Raw genomic sequence first — 21147 nt, forward strand, 5'->3', positions numbered from 1 at the left:
AAGATTGAGAACTTTGATTATATTCAAATTCAAAACTTATGTCTAATTAAAGGCACTATATATAACATTTAAACACAAACCATAGGCCTGAAAAAGATATTTGCATCTCATATAACTAATGAAAGAATAGTGTTCTGAATACTTAATAGACTCCTGTAAATCAATAAGAACAAACAACTCAATAGAGAATAGAGAAAGGAAGAGAACAGGTAATTCGTTCAAGAGGAAACTAACTCAGGAGTAATCCAGGAAATGCAAATTAAAACATGTATCATCTCATAACCTGTTAAATAGCAAAAATTTAAAAGTGTCACCATACAATGTGTGAAATACATTGGTGTAAATGTAGATTACAAGCACTTTGGAAAACAATCCTATAATAACCTTAACAAAGTTGAAGATTTGCATGCCCTTTAACTTAGCATTTCAGGTCTGGATGCAATATTAGAGAAACTCCTGAAGTAGACATGTTCATAAATTATAAAGAGTAGAAAACCGGAAACAATCTAAATGTTTATCAATATGAAAACAAGATAAGTTAGCTATAATTCATACAAGGAAATACTACACAGCAGCTAAAATGAATGAAGTAGAACTGTAAGAACCAATATATTTGAGCAAAACAATTTATAGCATACATGTTGTATCCCATTTATATATAAACACATGCAAAATATTTTATGGAAATGTACATACATGGTAAGAGTACTAAAGCATGTATGAGACTGATAAATATCAAACTTGGGATAATAGTTCCCTTGTGGGGAGGGCAAATTAGAATTAGAAAAAGGGTACATAAAGGGCTTTCAATACCTATCAAAGGTGTTGAAGCTTTAAAAACTTTTAAGTAAATATGGTGAAACATTAAGATTCAAAAAATCTGGGTGGCAGTAACAAAGTTGTTTCCATAAAAAGTCTGTTAATATACTAATAAATACAAAGAAAAAAATGTTAATACTTGTCAGAAAAAAGCCATATTATGGGGCAAGGAAGATTTGATTAGGAATAACCAGCTGTGTAACCTTGCTTTGGCAAAGTCACTGTAACTTCTCTAAGCAAGAGTGATGTCATTTGGAATATATAACAGTACAGGAGAGAATGTTTTGAGTTAAATGATACAAAGTATATAGAGTTGTTAGTGTCTAAAAATGAACAAACAATAAAATAGCCAATAGCCATTTGTGGCTATCGAGAATTTGAAATATGGCTGCCCAATTGAGTTGTGCTGTGAAGTAGAAAATACACAATGGATTTTGAAGAATGTACAAAGAATGTAAAATGTCTCAGTAATAGTTTTAATATTGATTACATGTTGAAATAATAATATCATGGATACACTGGTTTAAACTATTAAAATTAACTTCACCTGTTCCTTTTCACTTTTTTTTTGTTTTTTTGTTTTTTTGAGATGGAGTTTCGCTCTTGTTGCCCAGGCTGGAGTGCAATGGTGCGATCTTGGCTCACTGCAACCTCCGCTTCCCAGGTTCAAGCAATTCTCCTGCCTCAGCCTCCCTAGTAGCTGGGATTACAGGCATGTGCCACCACGCCTAGCTAATTTTGTATTTTTTTTTTAGTAGAGATGGGATTTCTCCATGTTGGTAGGGCTAGTCTCGAACTCCTGACCTCAGGTGATCCGCCCGTCTCGGCCTCCCAAAGTGCTGTGATTACAGGCATGAGCCACTGCACCCAGCCTCCTTTTCACTTTTGTTAATGTGGAGCCAGGAAATTTAAAATTATATATGTGGCTCACATTATATTTCTCTTAGCACTGTCTAGAGCATAGCTTTTTAAATGTCAAGTAACACAATATAGAAGTAAATTTTTAAGTGAATTATTTACCATAAAAATTCAGAAGTTTTAAAACGATACTTTTTAAAAAATATTTGCGCACAGATTATGAAAATTAAGCAAAATTAAAATGATTCTGATTATTACTTCAGTGGTATAAGCAATATTAAAACAATGACTCTGATGTTTAAATACTTACCGGAAGTTTTTGTTTTTCCATCATCAATACCAAGAGCTAACGATTCCATCATATCAGCTTTTCTCCTATGAAATTCAGATGGAGGCATTCTTCCCCTATTTACTTCTATCTCCATATTTCGCAGTTGTTGTTGTTTGTATCCTCCAGAATTATCTAAACCATATTGTCTCTATTGAACGTAAAAATAAATGACTTAATTTTTACATCCCTGTAACTCTATGAGGATGGAAACTTATTAAAATTTTATTTGGAAACATGTTGAAACATTCTGGTTTATAGACTTTATACAAGTTAACTTAAAGATTTTTACAAAAACTATTAACGCACACACACACAAAATTATTGACTTAATAAGCAACCACTTCTTTATAATCAATCTCCAGGGCAAGAGACTTGCTTTTCCTGTAGTAGGGAAAGCAGAGGATCCTGTCTTTCTACCTCAGGTATTGGGAGAGGTAGAAGAGTTCTGAATGCATTGCTGATTTTTTCAAGGAAACTTGTCAGTCCTTGTTATTTGGTTCGCAGTCTAGTCCACAAAGGCCTACTTAATCCATAATTCATTTAGTCAGTCATGTTACACAGTAAATGAACTATGTTTTGTACACTGGAGTGAGAATCTCAAATAGTATGTATAAAACTATGGAAAAATTGTCTATGGAAAAGTTTTCACAGAAACTTTTCTACAGAAAAATTTTCTGAGATCTAAACAACTAACTTGCAAAGTTACATAACCTCCTTAAATATTGGAAACTTTTTGTATTGATCATGTTTTAAATTACATAAGGCATAAAAGTCTTAAGAAAAGCCAATTTTCTTTCCTATTTTGCAAGTATTATGAGTCACCAGTGAGAAAAAAATCCTACATTAGGTCTTCCAAAGCACATTCTAAGCAACAATACCCATGTGAGATGTCTGAGAAAAAAAGAGAGGTCAAACAAGTCTGGGAAAATTGTGATATGGACATGCACATTAGTGTATTAAAGGCTTTGAGAAGTCCCAAAGTATACAAACCTGTTTAACTGAACACTTTCAAACCTATTCAATTGTAAACCCTTTTTATTTATGCACTATCCTATCATCACTAAAAAAGAACATTTAAAAACTGTAAGCAATAGGCCAGGCACGGTGGCTCATGCCTGTAATCCCAGCACTTTGGGAGGCCAAGGCAGGCGGATCACCTGAGGTTAAGAGTTCAAGACCAGCTTGGCCAACATGGTGAAACCCTGTCTCTACTAATAATACAAAAAAATGAGCCAGGCATGGTGGTGCACACCTGTAATCCCAGCTACTTGGGAGGCTGAGGCAAGAGAATCACTTGACCCTAGAAGGCGGAGGTTGCAGTGAACAGAGACTGCACCATTGCATTCCAGCCCGGGCAACAAGAGCGAAACTCTGTCTCAAACAAACAACAACAACAAAATCTATGAGCATTATTAGCACAGATAACACTACAGTCTACAAATTAGGATTGAAAAAAGGAAAAATAGACATTAAAATTTTAAATGCATTAAAAATATAACAGATGCTACCAGTTTAGTCCAACAGGTAAAATCACCCACCTAAGATAAATGAAGCCTCAAATATCATAAAAAAAAGCATTTTCCCAAAAAATAGTTCTAAATGTTTGAAATTGCAATCTGTAAAATAATTTAAGACTCAGGAGACATTAATTCTACGTATAAATTTTGCTTCCAAGCATCTATACAAACACTTAAATTCTGAGTCTTGGTTTCCTAATTTGTCCCATCAACTTACACAGGTTTGAATGCAAGCTTTTTCACTAATTAGCTGCCTGACACTGAGCAAGTTACTTAACCATTCTCTGTCTCCATTTCTTCATCTGAAAAAAAAAACGGGGGCGTGGGAGGGCCTAAAGTAACTTCTTCATGAATTTGTTGTAAAGATTTTGAGATATTATATGTGAAGTGATTACCCCGTGCCTGACTAGAATGAATATTTATAAATGGTGGCTGTTACGAACATGTATAAATTTTTTGAATAATAACAAGGACAAAAATAATACACTGGAAAGCATATTTGAAAAACAACTTTACCAAATCAAAATATTATAATTGTTATTAATCTTTGTACCTGCAGCTTCTGAAATTCTTCTATTTCTTGTCTTGATTCTTCAGATCTCCTCTTTCTGTCTTCTTCTTGCTGAAGCTGGTGAGCCAATTGTAGATCACCAGAACACTGGACTCTATCCATGCCTGTTAGGTATTTTTAATGTTCAGAATAAAATAAAATAACTGTTGCAATCAAAGATTGTTTATTATTTAATATATGTTTTTAAAATAGAGTAAATGCTCTTATTTGCCATTTATTCATGACTGTGATGATACGGAACTGAGTACAAATTTAGCAAAACTTAGAACTGCTTCAGTAAGGAATAACCTCCATCTAAATGACAACTAACAGTCACTGTTTTTTATTTTTTGTTTTTTGAGACGGAGTTTCGCTCTTATGGCCCAGGCTGGAGTACAATGGTGCAATGTCAGCTCACTGCAACCTCTGCCTGCTGGGTTCAAGTGATTCTCCTGCTTCAGCCTCCCGATTAGCTGGGATTACAGGTGCCTGCCACCATGCCCAGCTAATTTTTGTATTTTTAGTAGAGACAGGGTTTCGCCATGTTGGTCAGGCTGGTCTCAAACTCCTAACCTCAGGTGCTCCACCAGCCTCCGCCTCCCAAAGTGCTGAGATTACAGATGTGAGCTACCACGCCCAGCCTCACTAAGTGTTTAAGCTGTGACAAGCACTTTTCATTAATTATATCATTTGATCTTTATAACAATCTTACGAGTAGGTATTATTATTTACTGAGGAAACCAGAATTTTAAAAGGTTAAGTAACATCCTTCATTGATACTCCTTAACATATCTAAGGCAGATTGATTTTTCAAAGAAATACTAGGGGAGAAAAAGAAAATAATAAAGAGCATAAAAATACACATTTACAAAGTACAGGTGTTAGATAATAATTTAATTACAGTTTGGCCCCCCAAAATGGTAAAACTTTGCAACATCTCACCCTGCATCTTCTCTACTCAGTGTCCCACAGATCCACCTGTCAGTGGCTTCTGGCCACTATACTGTCTCCTTAACCCCATGACCTGATGGCTTAATTATATCACTGACTATTCTTCCTTTCCTTTCAAAGTTCTCAGCTGCTGCTACATTTTCCTATTTGGTCGCCCTTCCATTCTTGGGGATATACAAGTCACAATCAATGTTTAGTGTCTCCTGAGGTTATCTACAGTGATTTACTTAGACCATATCTTTTTATTACCCACTATAGGTTTACAGTGTAATATCTGTGCTCATACAAAGCCTATCATAAATAAGAGTAAGAATTAGCAGACATTCAGAAACCACCAGAGCAGAGAACTTTTCCATCTTTGCTCCAATAATCTCATATTTGGGTTAGGGTGAGTGAGCAGTAACATTGTCCATGAACACTGATACTGGTACCAGGATCATTGATACTGGACACTAAATACCTCTGCCTTAATAGAAGCTATCTACGCACCTTAAAAAACTGAAATAGGGTAAAACACAATTGGTTTCTCTTGGGATCTACTTTTTATTTTCGTTCAGTGGGCTTCTAACATTCATATAGGATTTTTCCACTTCTAAGATACCATAATGATTATTTAAACAACGCCACTATTAAAAAACATAGGGGAGAAAGGAAAACTTTTATAGAATCACAATAAAACCAATAAGTCATTTAGAAGCTGTTCAAGCAGCTCAAGATGCACTGAAAGATGTTTTGGTTATATAGTTCACATTCATTTGTAAAATTTTATGTGCCATATGGCAGTTTTCTAGTTCAACAATTTTCGCTGACCAAATACAATATTCAGATACTTCTAGCTGCTAAAGAAATGGCCTCAACTTGTAAATAAAACACTTTCAAAGGAAAAGATGTATTTTAAAATATTTTTTCCATATCACAAATCTAAAAATTAGATATATGTCCTAGAAAGTAGAAAATTAAATGATATTTTTATCTTTAAACATATAAACATACCTTGCTGTAAGCTGTTTTCTTCCAAATGCAAGTCAACATGTTCCTGAAGAATATGGTAATTTGTACATATGAGCCCACACATAGGACAATCATAGAGTGGTTGATCACAGTCTGTATTAGAGATATAATTAAGTTGTTTTTATTTTTTTAATTTTAATTTTTTTCTTTTCTTTTTCTTTTTTTTTTTTTTGAGACAGGGTCTCGCTCTGTTGCCCAGGCTGGAGTGCAGTGGCACCATCACAGCTCACTGCAGCAATCCTCCCATCTCAGCCTCCCAAGTAGATGGGGCTAAAGGCATGCACCACCACATCCAGCTAATTTTTTATTTTTTTAGAGATGAGGTCTCACTATGTTGTCCAGGCTGGTCTCAAACTCCTGGACTCAAGTGATCCTTCTGCCTCAGCATCCCAAAGTGTTGGGATTACAGGCATGAGCCACCATGCCCAGCCAAGTTGGTTTTATTTTTATAACTTTTAGATTTTTTCACCCCATGTCAAAGACTGTCTACCACCTATTAACCTTATATAAGTAAAAGCTCTTTGTAGTGGATTTAAAAGCTATTTTTCTACTTCTAGGATCGAGATAGAAGGCTGAGCATAGCACAAACCTCTCACACCACTCCAAAAAAAAAGGAAATATTAATAATAAATATTCAGATCTGTAGTCAAAACAAGAGAAGCAGAAAGGAAAACCAAAGTGGTAAGTAGGGCCCAGTCTGGATACGGGTTTTTAGGGCTAAACTCTCAGCACCCAACAGAGTGGTAAGGTGCTGAACTTAAACATCCAGCATAAAGCTGGGAATTGAGGTAATACTGTCTACACAGGAGCAGGAGATTAAAGAGCTGCATCCATCACATAGCACTGCAGGCAGACAGGTCTAGCTTGCCAAAAACAGAAGTGGTTCCTCTATAAGACCAAGACCAACAGATAAGGGACATAGAAGAGGTACCCAGAATTGTGCATATACACAGAGTGAAAGCATAGAGCAATCTGTATATGTAAGGCCTGGTCTGAAAGCAGAGACTGTGAACAGCCAGGGTGAAGGAACCATGAAACTGCTTCACAGGGAAGGGATCATATAAAACTCCCATAGCAGACGAACACTAAAATTTGAATTGCTAAACTCATTGGGGGCTGCAATGCCAAGAAAAACAGCTCAGAAATCTACAAACTGAAAAAGTTACCTGTGAAGAAATGGAGCTACAGTAATCCATAATAAACTGTAAAATAAGTATGTTCAAAATGCTCACTGAAATAAAGGAGGGAACTGAATCTTTGAAACCAGGACTGAAAGTTAGTAAGCAAAAATAGAAAGATGAAAAAAATGAAAATATTAAGATATAATCATTGGCATAAAAAATTCAATGGCAAAGCTTAAGAGAAAATGAAGTATTAAGAAGTACTCAGAAAACATTTCCGAAAGCAGCACTAAGAAATAATGGTATACAGCTTCCGTAAGTAATGCTGGGGGATATAAAGAGAAGTCTTTCAGCCAGTTCTCTACCATAAAATGCCTTAGAGCCAGAGCCAATGCCAAGGAGGCCTTTGCTTATCGCTTTGATCATCACACTACTGCAAGCCAATCCCTCCATCCCTTCTAGTTTTAAGTGATAACCAACCTTCCTCAACATTAGACCACACGACACCTCATATCCCGGTATACATTTTTTACCACCAGAATCTAAACTAAGCCTCAGAGGTTAGCCATCATCGTCCAATGGAGTCATCTAGGGCTGACGTAACCACCAACACTGTTCTGTCAATGAATCCAATCTAATTGTTCAGTGGCAGTGTCTTAACAATCTTTAAATATCTGAAGGACATCCACTAATCTGACCCAAGCTATTACCCCTCCTATTCTCCCAATACCTACCACAACACCCTCCAGAAATACCATCTGTCATCAGTCAGCTTCTCTATACACAAAATCTTTCTCCGGATATTCACTTCACCTTATTGACTTAACTAAAATCTGGTTGGTTCATGACACCCCATTTTCTCTATAGCCCCCTAACACAAAGGCAACTTTTCTTTCACAATTCAGGGCCCTAGAAGTAGAAGAGGCATCCCCTTTGTTCCCTTTCATCACTGTCAAACCTGTTTTAAGCCTCATTTTTGTAATAATTCATGTCACCATAATATAGCATCATCTACCTTTCTTAGTGCCTAATATTTTCTGAAGTCTTAGACACTCCTTTTACTTACTAAAAATTTCAACACCTGGATCAAAACCTTCTTTTCCTAGCCCCTATACTATGATCATTCTTAGCAACTTCAATATCCATAGAAATAGTTCTACGCCTTAATTTCCAACAATCTTTTCCTTTACCCTAATTTACCAACCGAATGACAAAAATTATACCCTTAATTTGTTACCACTAATAAGTGAACCACCTCTGAAATCTCAATTTCAAATATCACTCCTAAACACCTATCCTTCTACCTCACTTCTTTTAATTCTACCACTCAAAAAAGTGTTTGACTTAACTAAAACCTCCTATATAGAATATACAAACTCTATTTTTTTGTCATTCATTACCACCCTCATGTTTTTCTTTACTTTCCAGCCCAGATTCCACGTATCTTCTCTATATGATAATCATTCCCTAAAAAACACCTGCAAATCCACCTGTTCCATTTACTATAACTGAACATTGGTTAAATCTAGCTATTTACCTATTTCACTTCTGTACTTCTAATGACAACAGGTCTTTTTTAAACGCAACTAAACATTCAGACTCCTAAGAATACCATAATTTACCAGTTTACTGGTCCTGAGAAACTTACAGGAAACATTGTGTCAGCAAAGGATTGTCAGGCATTTTTCATCAATACACTTGTTTTTTTCCTTGCAGCAGTCCATAAATTTTCATTATTAGCAGATAATAAAATGATCTACTTAGAATACTCAAGGGAATTAATGTAGAATTATTAAAATTCGTTAACAGGCCAGACGCAGTGGCTCACACCTGCAATCCTAATGCTTTGGGAGGCTGAGGAAAGAAGACTGCTTGAGCACAGGAGTTCAAGACCAGCCTGAGTAACATAGCAGGACCTCATTTCTACTAAATATTAAAAAAAAAAAAATTAGCTGGGCGTGGTGGTGCAGGCCTGTAGTCCCAGCCCCTTGGGAGGCTGAGGCAGCAGAACCACTTGAGCCCAGGAGATCAAGGCTGCAGTGTGCCATGATCATGCCACTGAACTCCAGCCTGGGTGACATAGTAAGACCTTGTTTCAAAAAATATAAAATAATATTAGTAATAGTTGAATAAGACTAGATACCTCAACTATAAAAATTGATAGTGTTTCTATAAAACTGCATAAGTTTCTTAGATGAGAGGGAAAAAAATCTAATTTACAAAAGCAACAGAAACTATAAACTATACAGAAATAAAGCTAACACAAATGTGCAATGAAAAAACAACACAAGACCGGGCGCAGTGGCTTACGCCTGTAATCCCAGCATTTTGGGGGGCCGAGGTAAGTGGATCATCTGAGGTTAGGAGTTCCAGGCCAGCCTGGCCAACATGGCGAAACCCTGTCTCTACTAAAAGTACAAAAATTAACTGGGCCTGGTGGTGGGCGCGGGTAATCCCAGCTACTTGGGAGGCTGAGACAGGAGAATTGCTTGAACCTGGGAGGCAGAGGTTGCAGTGAGCAGAGATCATGCCATTGCACTCCAGCCTGAGTGACAGGGCAAAACTCCATCAAAAACAAAACAAACAAACAAAAAAACACCACAAAATTGTATTAAAGGATACAAAAGATGACCTGAATTAATGGGGAGATGTACTTTGATCGAATTTAAAACAAAATGACAACAGAGTTTTTATGAAACTTGATAATATGGCTTTAAAACTCCAAGAAAGAATGAGAAGGTCTAAGTTGATGGTGAAAATGAAGAATGAGGGAAAAACTGTCCTATCTGATGTTGATGACATTTTACAAAATAGCTATTAAAGTGGTGGTGTAATAAGGGAACAAAAGCCACACAGATAAATACAGCAGAAGTAAGAGACCAGAAACTGGCCCACACAGATATGAAAATGTAATAAAAGACAGAAGCCATATTATAAATCAGAGATATATCTGGTTTCTGTACAGGGAAAAACTAAAAATTAGATCCCAAGTTCACAAAATACACACATGTACACACATACAGACACACACACACACAATCCAGAAAAAATTTTAAAAAGTGAAAATATAAAACATTAAAGTTTTTAGAATATATGAGAATACCTTTTTGAATTCAGAGTAAAGAATACTTTTTTAGACAATACATAGAAAACAAAAATAAAATCCAAATACTACACAAAATTCAAGGATAAGCAACATCTTATGGAATACAGCTGAAGGATTAGTATTGAAAATATATTTTAAAAGCAACTGAAAAAAACTCAAAAAAGTTTGACAATATACAGTTGAAAAATCCATGTAACTCAAGTGTACAAAAAATGTAATATGCAGTTCATAATAGAGGAAATTAACTATACAAAAAAGATATTGATTTCATAATCAGAGAAATGCATTAAAAAAGAATGTAGACACTGACTTCGTACCTTTTACAAAATTAATTCAAATGGATCGTAGATCTAAATGTAAAATGCAAAACTATCAAACTTCTAGAAGTTGGTGAAGAGTTTTTAGACACAACACCAAAAGCATGATCCATGAAAGAAGAAATTGTCAAGTCGTACTTCGTTAAAATTAAAAACTTCTACTTCATGAAAGACACTGTTAAAAGAATGAAAAGACAAGCCACAGACTAAGAGAAAATATTTGCAAAATACACATCCAAAAAAGAACTTGTATCCAAAATACAGAATTTTTTTTTTTTTTGGAGACAGGATCTTATTGAGTCACTCAGAGTGGAGTGCAGTAGTGTGATCACGGCTCACTGCACCTCCACTTCCCAGGCTCAGGTGATCCTCCTATTTCAGCCTCCCAAATAGCTGGGGCTACAGACGCAAGCCACTAGGCTTGGCTAGTTTTGTTTTTGTTTTTGTTTTCTTTTTTAGAGACAAGCTTTTGCCACATTGCCCAGGATGGTCTCGAACTCCTGGGCTCAAAGGATCTGCCCACCTCAGCCTCCCAACTTGCTGGGATTACAGGCATGAGCCACGACACCTGGCTCTACAAATTCTTAAAGTTCAACAATAAGAAACAGACATAAGATCCTAAATGTGTACACACCAACAACAGAGTCTCAAAATACATGAAACAAAACCTGACAGAGCTAAAAGGAAAAATCGATAAATTTACAATTACAATCAGGGATTCCAACAACCCCTTCTCAAAAATTGATAGAACTACTAGACAGTACTACTATAGAAAACAAGGAAGGATATAAATAATCTGAACACAAACAACAGGATCTAGTGACATACATATAACACTCCACCCAACAAAGCCGAATACACTTTTTTTTCCCAAGTATCCACGGAACATGACCAAGATAGATTGTGTCTTGAGCCATAAAACAGGCCTCAACAAATTTAAAAGAACTGATATCACAAAGAGTTTGTTCTCTAATCATAACAGAATAATGGAGTCAAAATAGAACTCAATGCAAAGTCAGAGTGTCCAGGACAGTCCAGATGCTATTGGGTCAGTGACAATGAACAGAATACCCTCTGGAAACTAGACAGAAAGTTCCAAAACTACTCTCAATGTATCTGAAACATTTTATATCTGCATCAAAATTCTTTTCCATAATGTACTTTTATATTTCAATAATAGCAAATGAAAAATGTTATAGACATAAAATGGATTTCAGAACACATCTGTAGTAAGCTGACTTACAAACCAACTTTTAAAACACCACATATTAAATTGAGGCTGTAAACTTATAATAATTTATAATGAAATGAACACTTTACCTTCTAATGGAATGTCTAAAAGATTGGCATGCTTTGTTTTCACATGAGTTTCCATATCTTCACTGTGCTCCTCTATTTTTCCACAGAATGGACATTCGGGAGGACTGTATGTTGTTTCATAAATAGATCCTTTTATTTCAGTCAGGCCAGAGTGTTTTTCCCTACTTCTCAGGAATTTTCTAGATTCAGTTAAGTTCTCTGAATAGAAGCCTTCATGTTTTAAAGTGCTATCTTTAGTCAGGTTTTGAGTTGAATTTTTTGGATGATTAGATGCACAACCTGAAAGAATACTTGAATTAACTTCTATTCCACACAGTAGGGTGTTGTCTTTCCTGTTATCTGAAGCTCCATATTGTGCTGTATTTATCCTCTCAAAGTTTCTTTCAAGTGTATTCTGCTCAAAATGAGCTGTTTCGATATGAAAACACATTTCATCATAATTCACACCTGACAACTTGCAAAATGGACATATAATTTCATTTTCCATGTGAACAATTAGGTGAGCTTTCATGTCTGGTTCTGAGGTTACTGTTTCACCACAAATATCACAGGAAAGCATGGTATGACAAGTAGCTAGAAAAGAACATAACATTAAGTTTCAAAGATCTGAAGAAAAAATGTGTTCCATAAAATGATTTGAGACAATTATTTGGTCTTTAACACTGGATTATTTTGATGAAGTTTTCAATGTACTTACTGTTCCTCAAATACAAAAACTTATTTATAAATATCAACCAAAATTTCAAGTTTATGTTTTTTTTAAAAAAGGCAATAATGAAAACAAGTAATTTTAAAAATAAATTTTAAAAATAAAATATTTCAAAAAACGTCTCTGGCCCAAGGTGGAGAAAAAATAACGTTTAAAAAATTGTCCAGGTAAGAAAAAAATGAAGAGAAGAAACCTATTTATCAACTGGTATATCTAAATACTGAATACTGAAGCTGATTATATTGAGGAGGTAAATAAACACATCTTAAAAATAGAGTTTAACACTGTAAACTTAAGAGTCTTACATGTATCAAATGCTATTTAAGTGCTATTATTATAATTTAAGAGCTATTATTATCGTTCTACACATAAAGAAATTCTGGCTCAGACAAGCAGAAAAAGGTGGAAGCCAAAATGCCAACCCCGTACACGCCTGTACTCTCAGCCCCAAGAATAAAAGCAGAAGTGGTATAGTAGAAAAAAGCACTTATTCCAGAGTCAAGAGAACTGGGTAATAATTTCAGATTCATCATTTTGGGTAAGGTATCTCATCTCTCTGAGGTTCAGTCAAAGACTACTGTAAAATCTAAAGGTAGTTATTTTTGGATTTTATGGACAAAGTACTGACAACTGACATAAAAGTGTTAAAAAAAATTTTTAAAAAAGCAATCACTTCGCCACCACCTTCCTACTACAGCTCATCGTTCAGCTAAAGACTATTTAAAATCAAACAGGAAAAGAAAAGTAATGACACTATCACTTCATTTAAATAAATTTACCTTTAAAATACCTCCCTACATTGTCCTTATTTTTTTCATTTCTCTCCAGACAAGTGGATACAGTCTCTGATTTTAGAAGGCAGTTCTCCCGAGCCCCCAGTGGGATTAATGTCACACCCGGAGTTTCTTCTCTTCCGGTGGCTGGGACGCGGTCAGACACAGAATGATGAACTTGGACATGGACTCAGATTAAGCGGGTAAGAGACAAGAGGGTACCCAGGTGCCTCAGAGGAAGCGAGTGAGAGGCAAGAAGGACCCAGTGCCAGGCTAGGTGCGTGGCAGGTGAGGTCAGAATGCCGCAAGGCCGAGTCTCCCAAACATTCCGCGCCAAAGGCACAAGCCAGGCACACGAAACTAGCAGACACTAACTGGGTCAAAGCTTTGGGCCTGGGGAATGAGGGAGGGGACCATCAATTCTTACCGGCCCAGAGGCCAGCAGCTGCCACACTGAGCTCCGCTAGGCTTCCCCTTTGGGCCTGCTGGCAGAGGAGTGCGTGCGCGGCGTCCAATACCTCTCCTGGCCTGATGACTGAGGCCAGGCCTTCCCAATACGCAGAATTTCACAGTTAACCGAGGAAAGAATTAGGAACTTCCAACACCTTGGCCCTCAGTACCTCATTCAAACGCACTTCCTTACTCCCACGGAAAAGAAGGAACCCCAGCCTGCGCCGCTCCACGCCGGTCTGTATGCAGTGCATTCTGGGAGATGTAGTCTTTTTTTTTTTTTTTTTGAGAGGGAGTCTCGCTCTGTTGCCCAGGCTGGAGGGCAGTGCGCGATCTCGGCTGACTGCAAGCTCCGCCTTCCGGGTTCACGCCATTCTCCTGCCTCAGCCTCCCGAGTAGCTGGGACTACAGGCACCCGCCACCATGCCTGGCTAGTATTTGTATTTTTAGTTGTGACGAGGTTTCACCGTGTTAGCCAGGATGGTCTCGATCTCCTGAGAGATGTAGTCATTTTTGCATTCTTCCCATTTCCGAGTTTTTCCTTCTCCCATCGAGTTTCCTGCTGCTGATTTGCTAGGAGAGAAAACTGGGCTCTGAGGTCATTCAGACTTAATTTGAATGAGTTCACAGGGCAGGTCCTGGGGCAAATAGTAGTCTACAAACTCCCTGTAGGGCCTGCTGAGTAGCACTCTATTTTAGTATCAATAAAGGGTTTATAATGCTGCTAGGTATCAAGCTCCCAGCTATGCACTGAAGGTAGAGGATACCAGGTTCTTTCCTCAAGGTTACAAGATAACAAATATCTTGGTATGTATGTATGTATGTATGTATGTATGTATGTATTATTTTTTTTTTTGAGACGAAGTCTTGCTCTGTTGCCCAGGCTGGAGTGCAGTGATGCCATCTCTGCTCAGTGCAAGCTCCGCCTCCCGGGTTCATGCCATTCTCCTGCCTCAGCCTCCCGAGTAGGTGGGACTACAGGCGCCCTCCACCACGCCCGGCTAATTTTTTGTATTTTTAGTAGAGACGGGGTTTCACTGTGTTATCCTGGAAGGTCTCAATCTCCTGACCTCGTGACCCACCTGCCTCGGCCTCCCGAAGTGCTGGGATTACAAGCGTGAGCCACCGTGCCCGGCCATATGTATGTATTTTTAGAGAGGAGGACTCTTTCTGTCACCCAGGCCAGAGCACATGGCTATAATAGCTCACCACAACCTAGAACTCCTGGCCTCAAATGATCCTCCCATCTTAGCCTCCCAAAGTGTGAGCCACCATGTTAGCCTAAAATCACAAATATCTTGTCATTCAGCCTTTATTTCATTCAAAAAATATTTAAAGAGTGTCTATTAGGCATTTTGCTTGGAACAGGAGCTGCAGCAGTAATCAAAATACACAAAATTCAAGACTTTTGAGGCTTACATGCTGGTGAGGTAGAGGAAATAAGAAGTTAATTAACTGATCATGATAAGTGCTATGAAGAAAATAAAACTGGACTGGCCAGGCGCAGTGGCCCACGCCTGTAATCCCAGCACTTTGGGAGGCCGAGGCGGGCAGATCATTTGAGGTCAGGAGTTCAAGACCAGCCTGGCCAACATAGTGAAAGCCTGTCTCTACTAGAAATACAAAAATTAGCTGGGCGTGGTGGCAGGTGCCTGGAATCCCAGCTACTGGGGAGGCTGAGGCAAGAGAATTGCTTGAACCCGGGAGGCGTAGGTTGCAGCGAGCTGAGATCGTGCCACTGCACTCCAGCCTGAGTGATAGAGCAATAGATTTTTGAGACTGAGTCTCAAAAAAATAAAATAAAAAAGAAAATAAAACTGGATTATAGAGATACTAATGTTTAGAAAAGGTCTCGATGAAGGGTTGAGTGTGCTGATGAACAAACCTTACACTAACCAGGGAAATAGTATTTCAGACAGATAAAATAACAAGAACGAAGGCCTAAGGCTGGAGCAAAAAGAACACTTTTTGACCAGAGCATAATGTGGTAAGGGGAAAAATGATTACAAGATGAGGTTAGGATTGTAGACAGGGGCCAAATCATATAGGAACTGGTAGAAAGCTAATGAGGTATTTAAATAGGAGGGTGACGTTATCTGATGATAAACAGTATATTTTTAAAAATTGGCTAGGTGTGGTGGCTCACGCCTGTAATCCCAACATTTTGGGAGGCAGAGCTGGGCAGATCGCATGAGCCCAGGAATTCCAGACCAGCCTGGGCAACATGGAGAAACCCATCTCGACCAAAAAAATACAAAAATTAGCTGGGCGTGGTGATGTGACCTGTAATTCTAGCTACTTGGGAGACTGAGGTGGGAGGATCACCTGAGCCCCAGGAGGTTGAGGCTGCAGTGAGCCATAATGGCACCATCGCACACCAATCTGGGCGACAGAATGAGAACCTGTCTCAAAAAAAAAAAAAAAAAATCGTTCTGGAAATTTGTGGACAAACATGGAAGATTAAACATGTAAATTTATATTTCTCTGCCTTTCAAAATCTATTAAAATGATAGGAGGAAAATAAAAATAATACTACTAACAGCTAATGAGATTTTACAAAACTTTGAAAGCTAAAAAAAGATGAATGATTAATAATGAACTTAACTCAGAACAGATGTCAACAAAAAACAAGTCAAGTCATACTGTCTTGACTTGTATGGGTTTCTGCTTGCCCAGAACAGCAGCTGGGGTCTGCTTGCCCAGCACAGCACAGCCAAACACTGACACTGGGATAGCAGCAAGAGAGAGTTGAGGCATCTATTGCAGGGCACCAAGCAAGGAGAATTGAGTAGCTCATGCTTAAGACCTGAACTCCCACACTGCTTACAGGTAAGAGTTTTTAAAGGTGAGGAGGCAGAGGTTACTGGCGACGTCATAAATCAGTACATGGAAGCTATATGTTGGTTTGATTTTAAAAGGCTGGACATCTTGAAGTGGTGGGGGGCACAGGTTACAGGTGGATTCAAAGATTTTCTGACGTTTGATTTGCTAAGGAGGCAAAGTTTTATCTAAACATTTGGGATCAGCAGAAAAGAATATTAGCTCTGGCTCAAGGGCGTGATCTCCTCCAGGCCCCTCGGGAAGAAATTTAGAACAAAGAACAGGGATCAGGATTTAGTCTTCAGTTTCCCCTTATCAGGGGCCAAATCATGTTGGACAGTAGATCTGTTTGGTGGGGGATCTGGGTTTCTGGAAAACAACCCAGGGACATATGTTAAAATGTTATCTTAAGTTTCTATAGGGAATAAAACATCTCCTGACTCTTTTTCAGGCTACTGTTTTAAGCTACTATTACCTTTTTGTTTATCAAATTGCTCATCTATTTCTCAGCACTAGCTAGGTTCCTGGAATTTTCCTTGAAGGAACTCAATATTTTCCTTTATTTCCATGCTTGGGGGTTGCCCACGGGCCCCTAAGTAGGGTCCCTACTCCATCTTAATACACTCCTCCTTCCCAGAAATTTGAAAATTCCAGAAATTAAACACAAGATACTTCTAAAAATGATGGTGACATTTGGAACTAAATAAAGGATCGTTTTACTGAAAGTCTGAATAAGGAACAGTTAGAACTCCAACTCTAGATTTTCTCCATCACCAGTGTGATGGTTAATTTCTCCTGAAACATTATTTCTTATTATTTCCCAGGAAGTTCCCGCCAAATGAGGGAAGAAGCAAAGAAAGTGGAAGGTATGGGGCCGGGCATGGTGGCTCACACCTGTAATCCTATACTTTGGGAGGCCGAGGCAGGCGGATTGCTTGAGCTCAGGAGTTTGAGACTAGCCTGGGCAATATGGTGAAACCCTGTCACTACCAAAAATACAAAAAATTATCCGGACGTGGTGATGTGTGCCTGTGGTCCTAGTTACTGAGGAGGCTGAGGTTGGAGGATCATTTGAGCCCAGAAGGCAGAGGTTGCAGTGATCTGAGATCACACTACTGCACTCTAGCCTGGGTGTCAGATTGAGACCCCATCTCAAAAAAAAAAAAAAAAAAAAAAAGAAAGAAAAAGAAAGTAGAAGGTATGGAATTCCATAAAAAAACTCTACCAAGATGAGAGAGAACAGACAGGAATGAAGGCAGAAAGGAAGAAAAAGAAAGGGAGGGAGGGAGGAAAGAGGCAGCTGACAGATCACTTCATGTTTATGACCATACTGAGAGAAATATATTCTGTTAAGCAGAATAGTGTCCTTCAAAGATGTTTATGTCCTGGCCAGGCACGGTGGCTCACACGTGTAATCCCAGCACTTTGAAAGGCCAAGGTGGGAGGATTGTTTAAGGCTAGGAGTTGGTGACTAGCCTGGCCAACATAGTGAGACCCCCCCATCTCTAATATTAAATTTTTTTTAAAGATTCTATTTCCTTATTAACAGAACCTGTGAATATCTTACTTTTTATGGCAAAGGGACTTTGTAGATGTGATTAAGGATCTTGACAAGAGGGGTTTATTTAGGTAAGCACAATGTAATCACAAGGGTCCTCATGAGACGGAGATAGATAGTAAGGTCAGTCTTAGAAAAGGAGATGCGATGAGAGAAACACAGGTCAGAGAGATGTAATTGCTGAAAGGGGTCCAGAAGCCAAGGAATGTGTGTAGCTTCAAGGAACTGGAAAAGGCAAGGAAATGGATTCTCCCCTATAGGCTCCAGAAGAAACACAACTTTGCTGACACCTTGGTTTTAGCCCAGTGAGACCCATTTTGGACTTCTGACCTCTAAAAGTGTAAGATAATACATTTGTGTTATTTTAAGTCAGCAAGTTTGTGGTAATTGGTTAGAGCAGCAACAGGAAACTAATACACATCTCCAGCAGTGTGTTTGAAGATGAGTTAGTGATGAGTAGTTAGAAAATTAAGCAAATGATAATGACAGAAAACAGGCAATTAATTTTAGAACGATAAAAAACTATACAAGGAATGTAATTTTTACATAAAAATTAAATATTGATTTAACCAAAATAATTTTGATAGAACTATATTGGAGGATGCGCGATCAGGAAGTATGTGTAAATGTGTAGGTCGGGAGGTTAATGCAGTTATGAGTAATAAATTCTCATTTTACATCTATAACAATAGAAAATGTCTATGACTTTACAAATCAAGAAATAGCAGTATATGATTTTAAAATATTTAATTAGAAAAGAGATACAAATAAGAATACCTAAACAAGTTGAAAATAGTAGCTTCTGGGGAGTGGCATCTGGGGATGGTCAGGTGGGAAGTGTTAATTTTCATGACAAACTTACTATTGGACCCTTTAAATGATATATTTGTATTATTTGATTACAATAAATAAAAATTTAATTGTAAATTACTACACCTTCTGGACAGGGAATAGATTGTAAAGGAGTCAAGGTAGATACAGATTGCTTAATTAGGATACTACTGCAGTTTATGAAATAAATGATGGAATGCTAGGAGAAGTGTCAGTAGAGATGGACTAGGTGTAGATGTGGACTATTTTGGAGCTAGAAGCGAAAGACGGGAGGCACTGGTAAGGGAAAGGTAAAGAATGATTCGTAAGTTTTTTAGCTGGAGTTTCTGGCTGCACAGTTTTATCATTACAGAGATAAAGAGGCCTGAGAAAGAAATAAAGCAGAATGGGATAGAATTAAAAAAATCTGTTTTGGCTTATTAAATTTGAGATGCCCATCAGACATCCAAATGGAGGTTTGATATATGAGTTTAGACCTCCAGGAAGAGGTCAGGGATGGAAATTTGAATTTGGGAGAAAGTGGTTTATAGGTAGATGGCTTTTAAAAATACAGGAGTATGTTGTATCACCTAGAGAGGCAATGCAGCAAAGTAAGAGGCCTGGCACCAACATTTATAGGTTGCTTAGAGGAGGAAGACTAAATAAGGAAGATGAGAAAGAGGAGGCATGAAGCTGAAAGAAGGCCATTCACTTCTTTGTCTTTGGAAAACTGAAAACGTATGTGTGGTAGGACCTTTGGTACACTGCCCAAATTCTTGTGCAGGACTAAAGGATTTTCTTGCCCCACTGATGAGGGCTCTAGGCCAAGATCCACTGCAGAAACTGCACTCTGGTCAAAGGGAGCTGCTGCCTCACCCAAGATTAACCCTCCTCTCTGGATTTGATTCAGTGATATCCAAAGACTTCTTGATTCAGTGATAGAAACATGAGCCTCTAGCCTCAACAGTGACAATTCTGAAGGGCCATCCCAGCTTCTGCACTTCCTGTAAGATTGTCTGAAGTCTCTGTTGCTAATAATGCAGCATAATTTATCTCTCTGTAAAATCCTGCCTCCTCACTCCTGACTGTTATTATTCCCAAAGAGCACTCTGCAATAAATATCAGGTGGCAAATCTTGAATCTCAGTCTGTTTCCCTGTGTTCCGTGAAAGGGCTGTATATGCAAAGCAACCCCCAAATGCTGAAGGAGCCAAGAACCCAAAAAGGCAGAAAAATTGAGTTAATTGGTCTTGGGTGATTTATTAGGGGAACTTACAGACAGAAGCATGGTCTTGCGTGGCCACAAGACAGGTAGATCTCCATACCACTAAACCCAGGGCTAACCCTCTAAACCCAGGGCTTATATCTTAGGGAAAATATACGTACTCTGAAAGGAATGTTTGGGTGGCTACAGGTGTCACAGCCTGTGATTTCTGTAACAGCATCAAGGGTTGTTTTGGAGGAAACTTACGGTGAATAGGTGTTCCTACTTAAAGAGTAATACATCAACTAGACATTTTGGGAACATTCCTGGACTTGGGGTTAGTCAGAAGTTACATGGCAGATTAGCATTTCAAATAAAGTCACTCTGTCCCCACACCCTGGATCAGACCTATCAATAGCAGCAAGGATACATGCTGTTGTGTGGAATGACTTGTGCTACAGAAGTGAGGGAAATTTAACAATAATTTACAACTTCAACAATTAGGATGGTCATGTGTCCCAGTTTGCCCAGGACGGTCATCCCAAAAAAGTTATTAACAGTATCCCATTCCACTATCAAAAATGTCCTGGTTCACACAAATTATATGATCCTGCTACTAATAACTTTGAGTCTAAATCTAGTTCTCATTAAGATAAACTACTTAGGTACGAATCACAGCTACTTCTTACTAGCCCTGTGACAGTGGAAAGTTTACTTACACATTCATCTGTGCCTCAGTGTCCCCTATCTCATGTCGTCATTGTAAAGTTAAGTATATCAAATTTTAATTCTGCAGTGATCAACAGGATCTCAGAAGTATGTTCTTACTTTGATAACTTACCTGCTTCCTTATTCCATTTGGGCTGCCATAACAAAAATACCAAAAATCGGTTGACTTACAAACAGTAAACATTTACAGACAG

General features: G+C 38.0%; 1 protein-coding gene and 1 long non-coding RNA gene across 12 annotated transcripts in view; one reads left to right on the forward strand and one right to left on the reverse strand.

The window, feature by feature from the left end:
• Positions 1-14136, reverse strand: part of ZUP1 (zinc finger containing ubiquitin peptidase 1) — a 26598-nt gene extending 12462 nt beyond the window's left edge. The window contains exons 1-5 of one of the 11 annotated variants that reach the window (XM_055262264.2): positions 14004-14136; positions 11902-12474; positions 6020-6130; positions 4079-4200; positions 1988-2156 (exon numbers count right to left, since the gene is read on the reverse strand). In XM_055262264.2, the coding sequence (XP_055118239.2) occupies positions 1988-2156; positions 4079-4200; positions 6020-6130; positions 11902-12460 (961 nt within the window). In that variant the 5' untranslated portion in view covers positions 12461-12474; positions 14004-14136. Of the gene's footprint in view, positions 1-1987; positions 2157-4078; positions 4201-6019; positions 6131-10581; positions 10757-11901; positions 12475-13389 lie in introns of those variants that run through there. The other 10 variants (XM_055262257.2, XM_063620516.1, XM_055262295.2 and 7 more) reach the window with 10 other exon arrangements.
• On the forward strand, positions 13941-20153 carry LOC129472575 (uncharacterized). Its single transcript, XR_008653975.1, has 4 exons — positions 13941-14070; positions 16510-16662; positions 17478-17519; positions 19932-20153. It is a non-coding gene; the product is annotated as an uncharacterized lncRNA (long non-coding RNA).
• Positions 20154-21147: the final 994 nt, after the last annotated feature.

Source organism: Symphalangus syndactylus, chromosome 2, assembly GCF_028878055.3.
Source record: "Symphalangus syndactylus isolate Jambi chromosome 2, NHGRI_mSymSyn1-v2.1_pri, whole genome shotgun sequence".
In the NCBI taxonomy this organism is placed as follows: Eukaryota; Metazoa; Chordata; class Mammalia; order Primates; family Hylobatidae; genus Symphalangus; species Symphalangus syndactylus.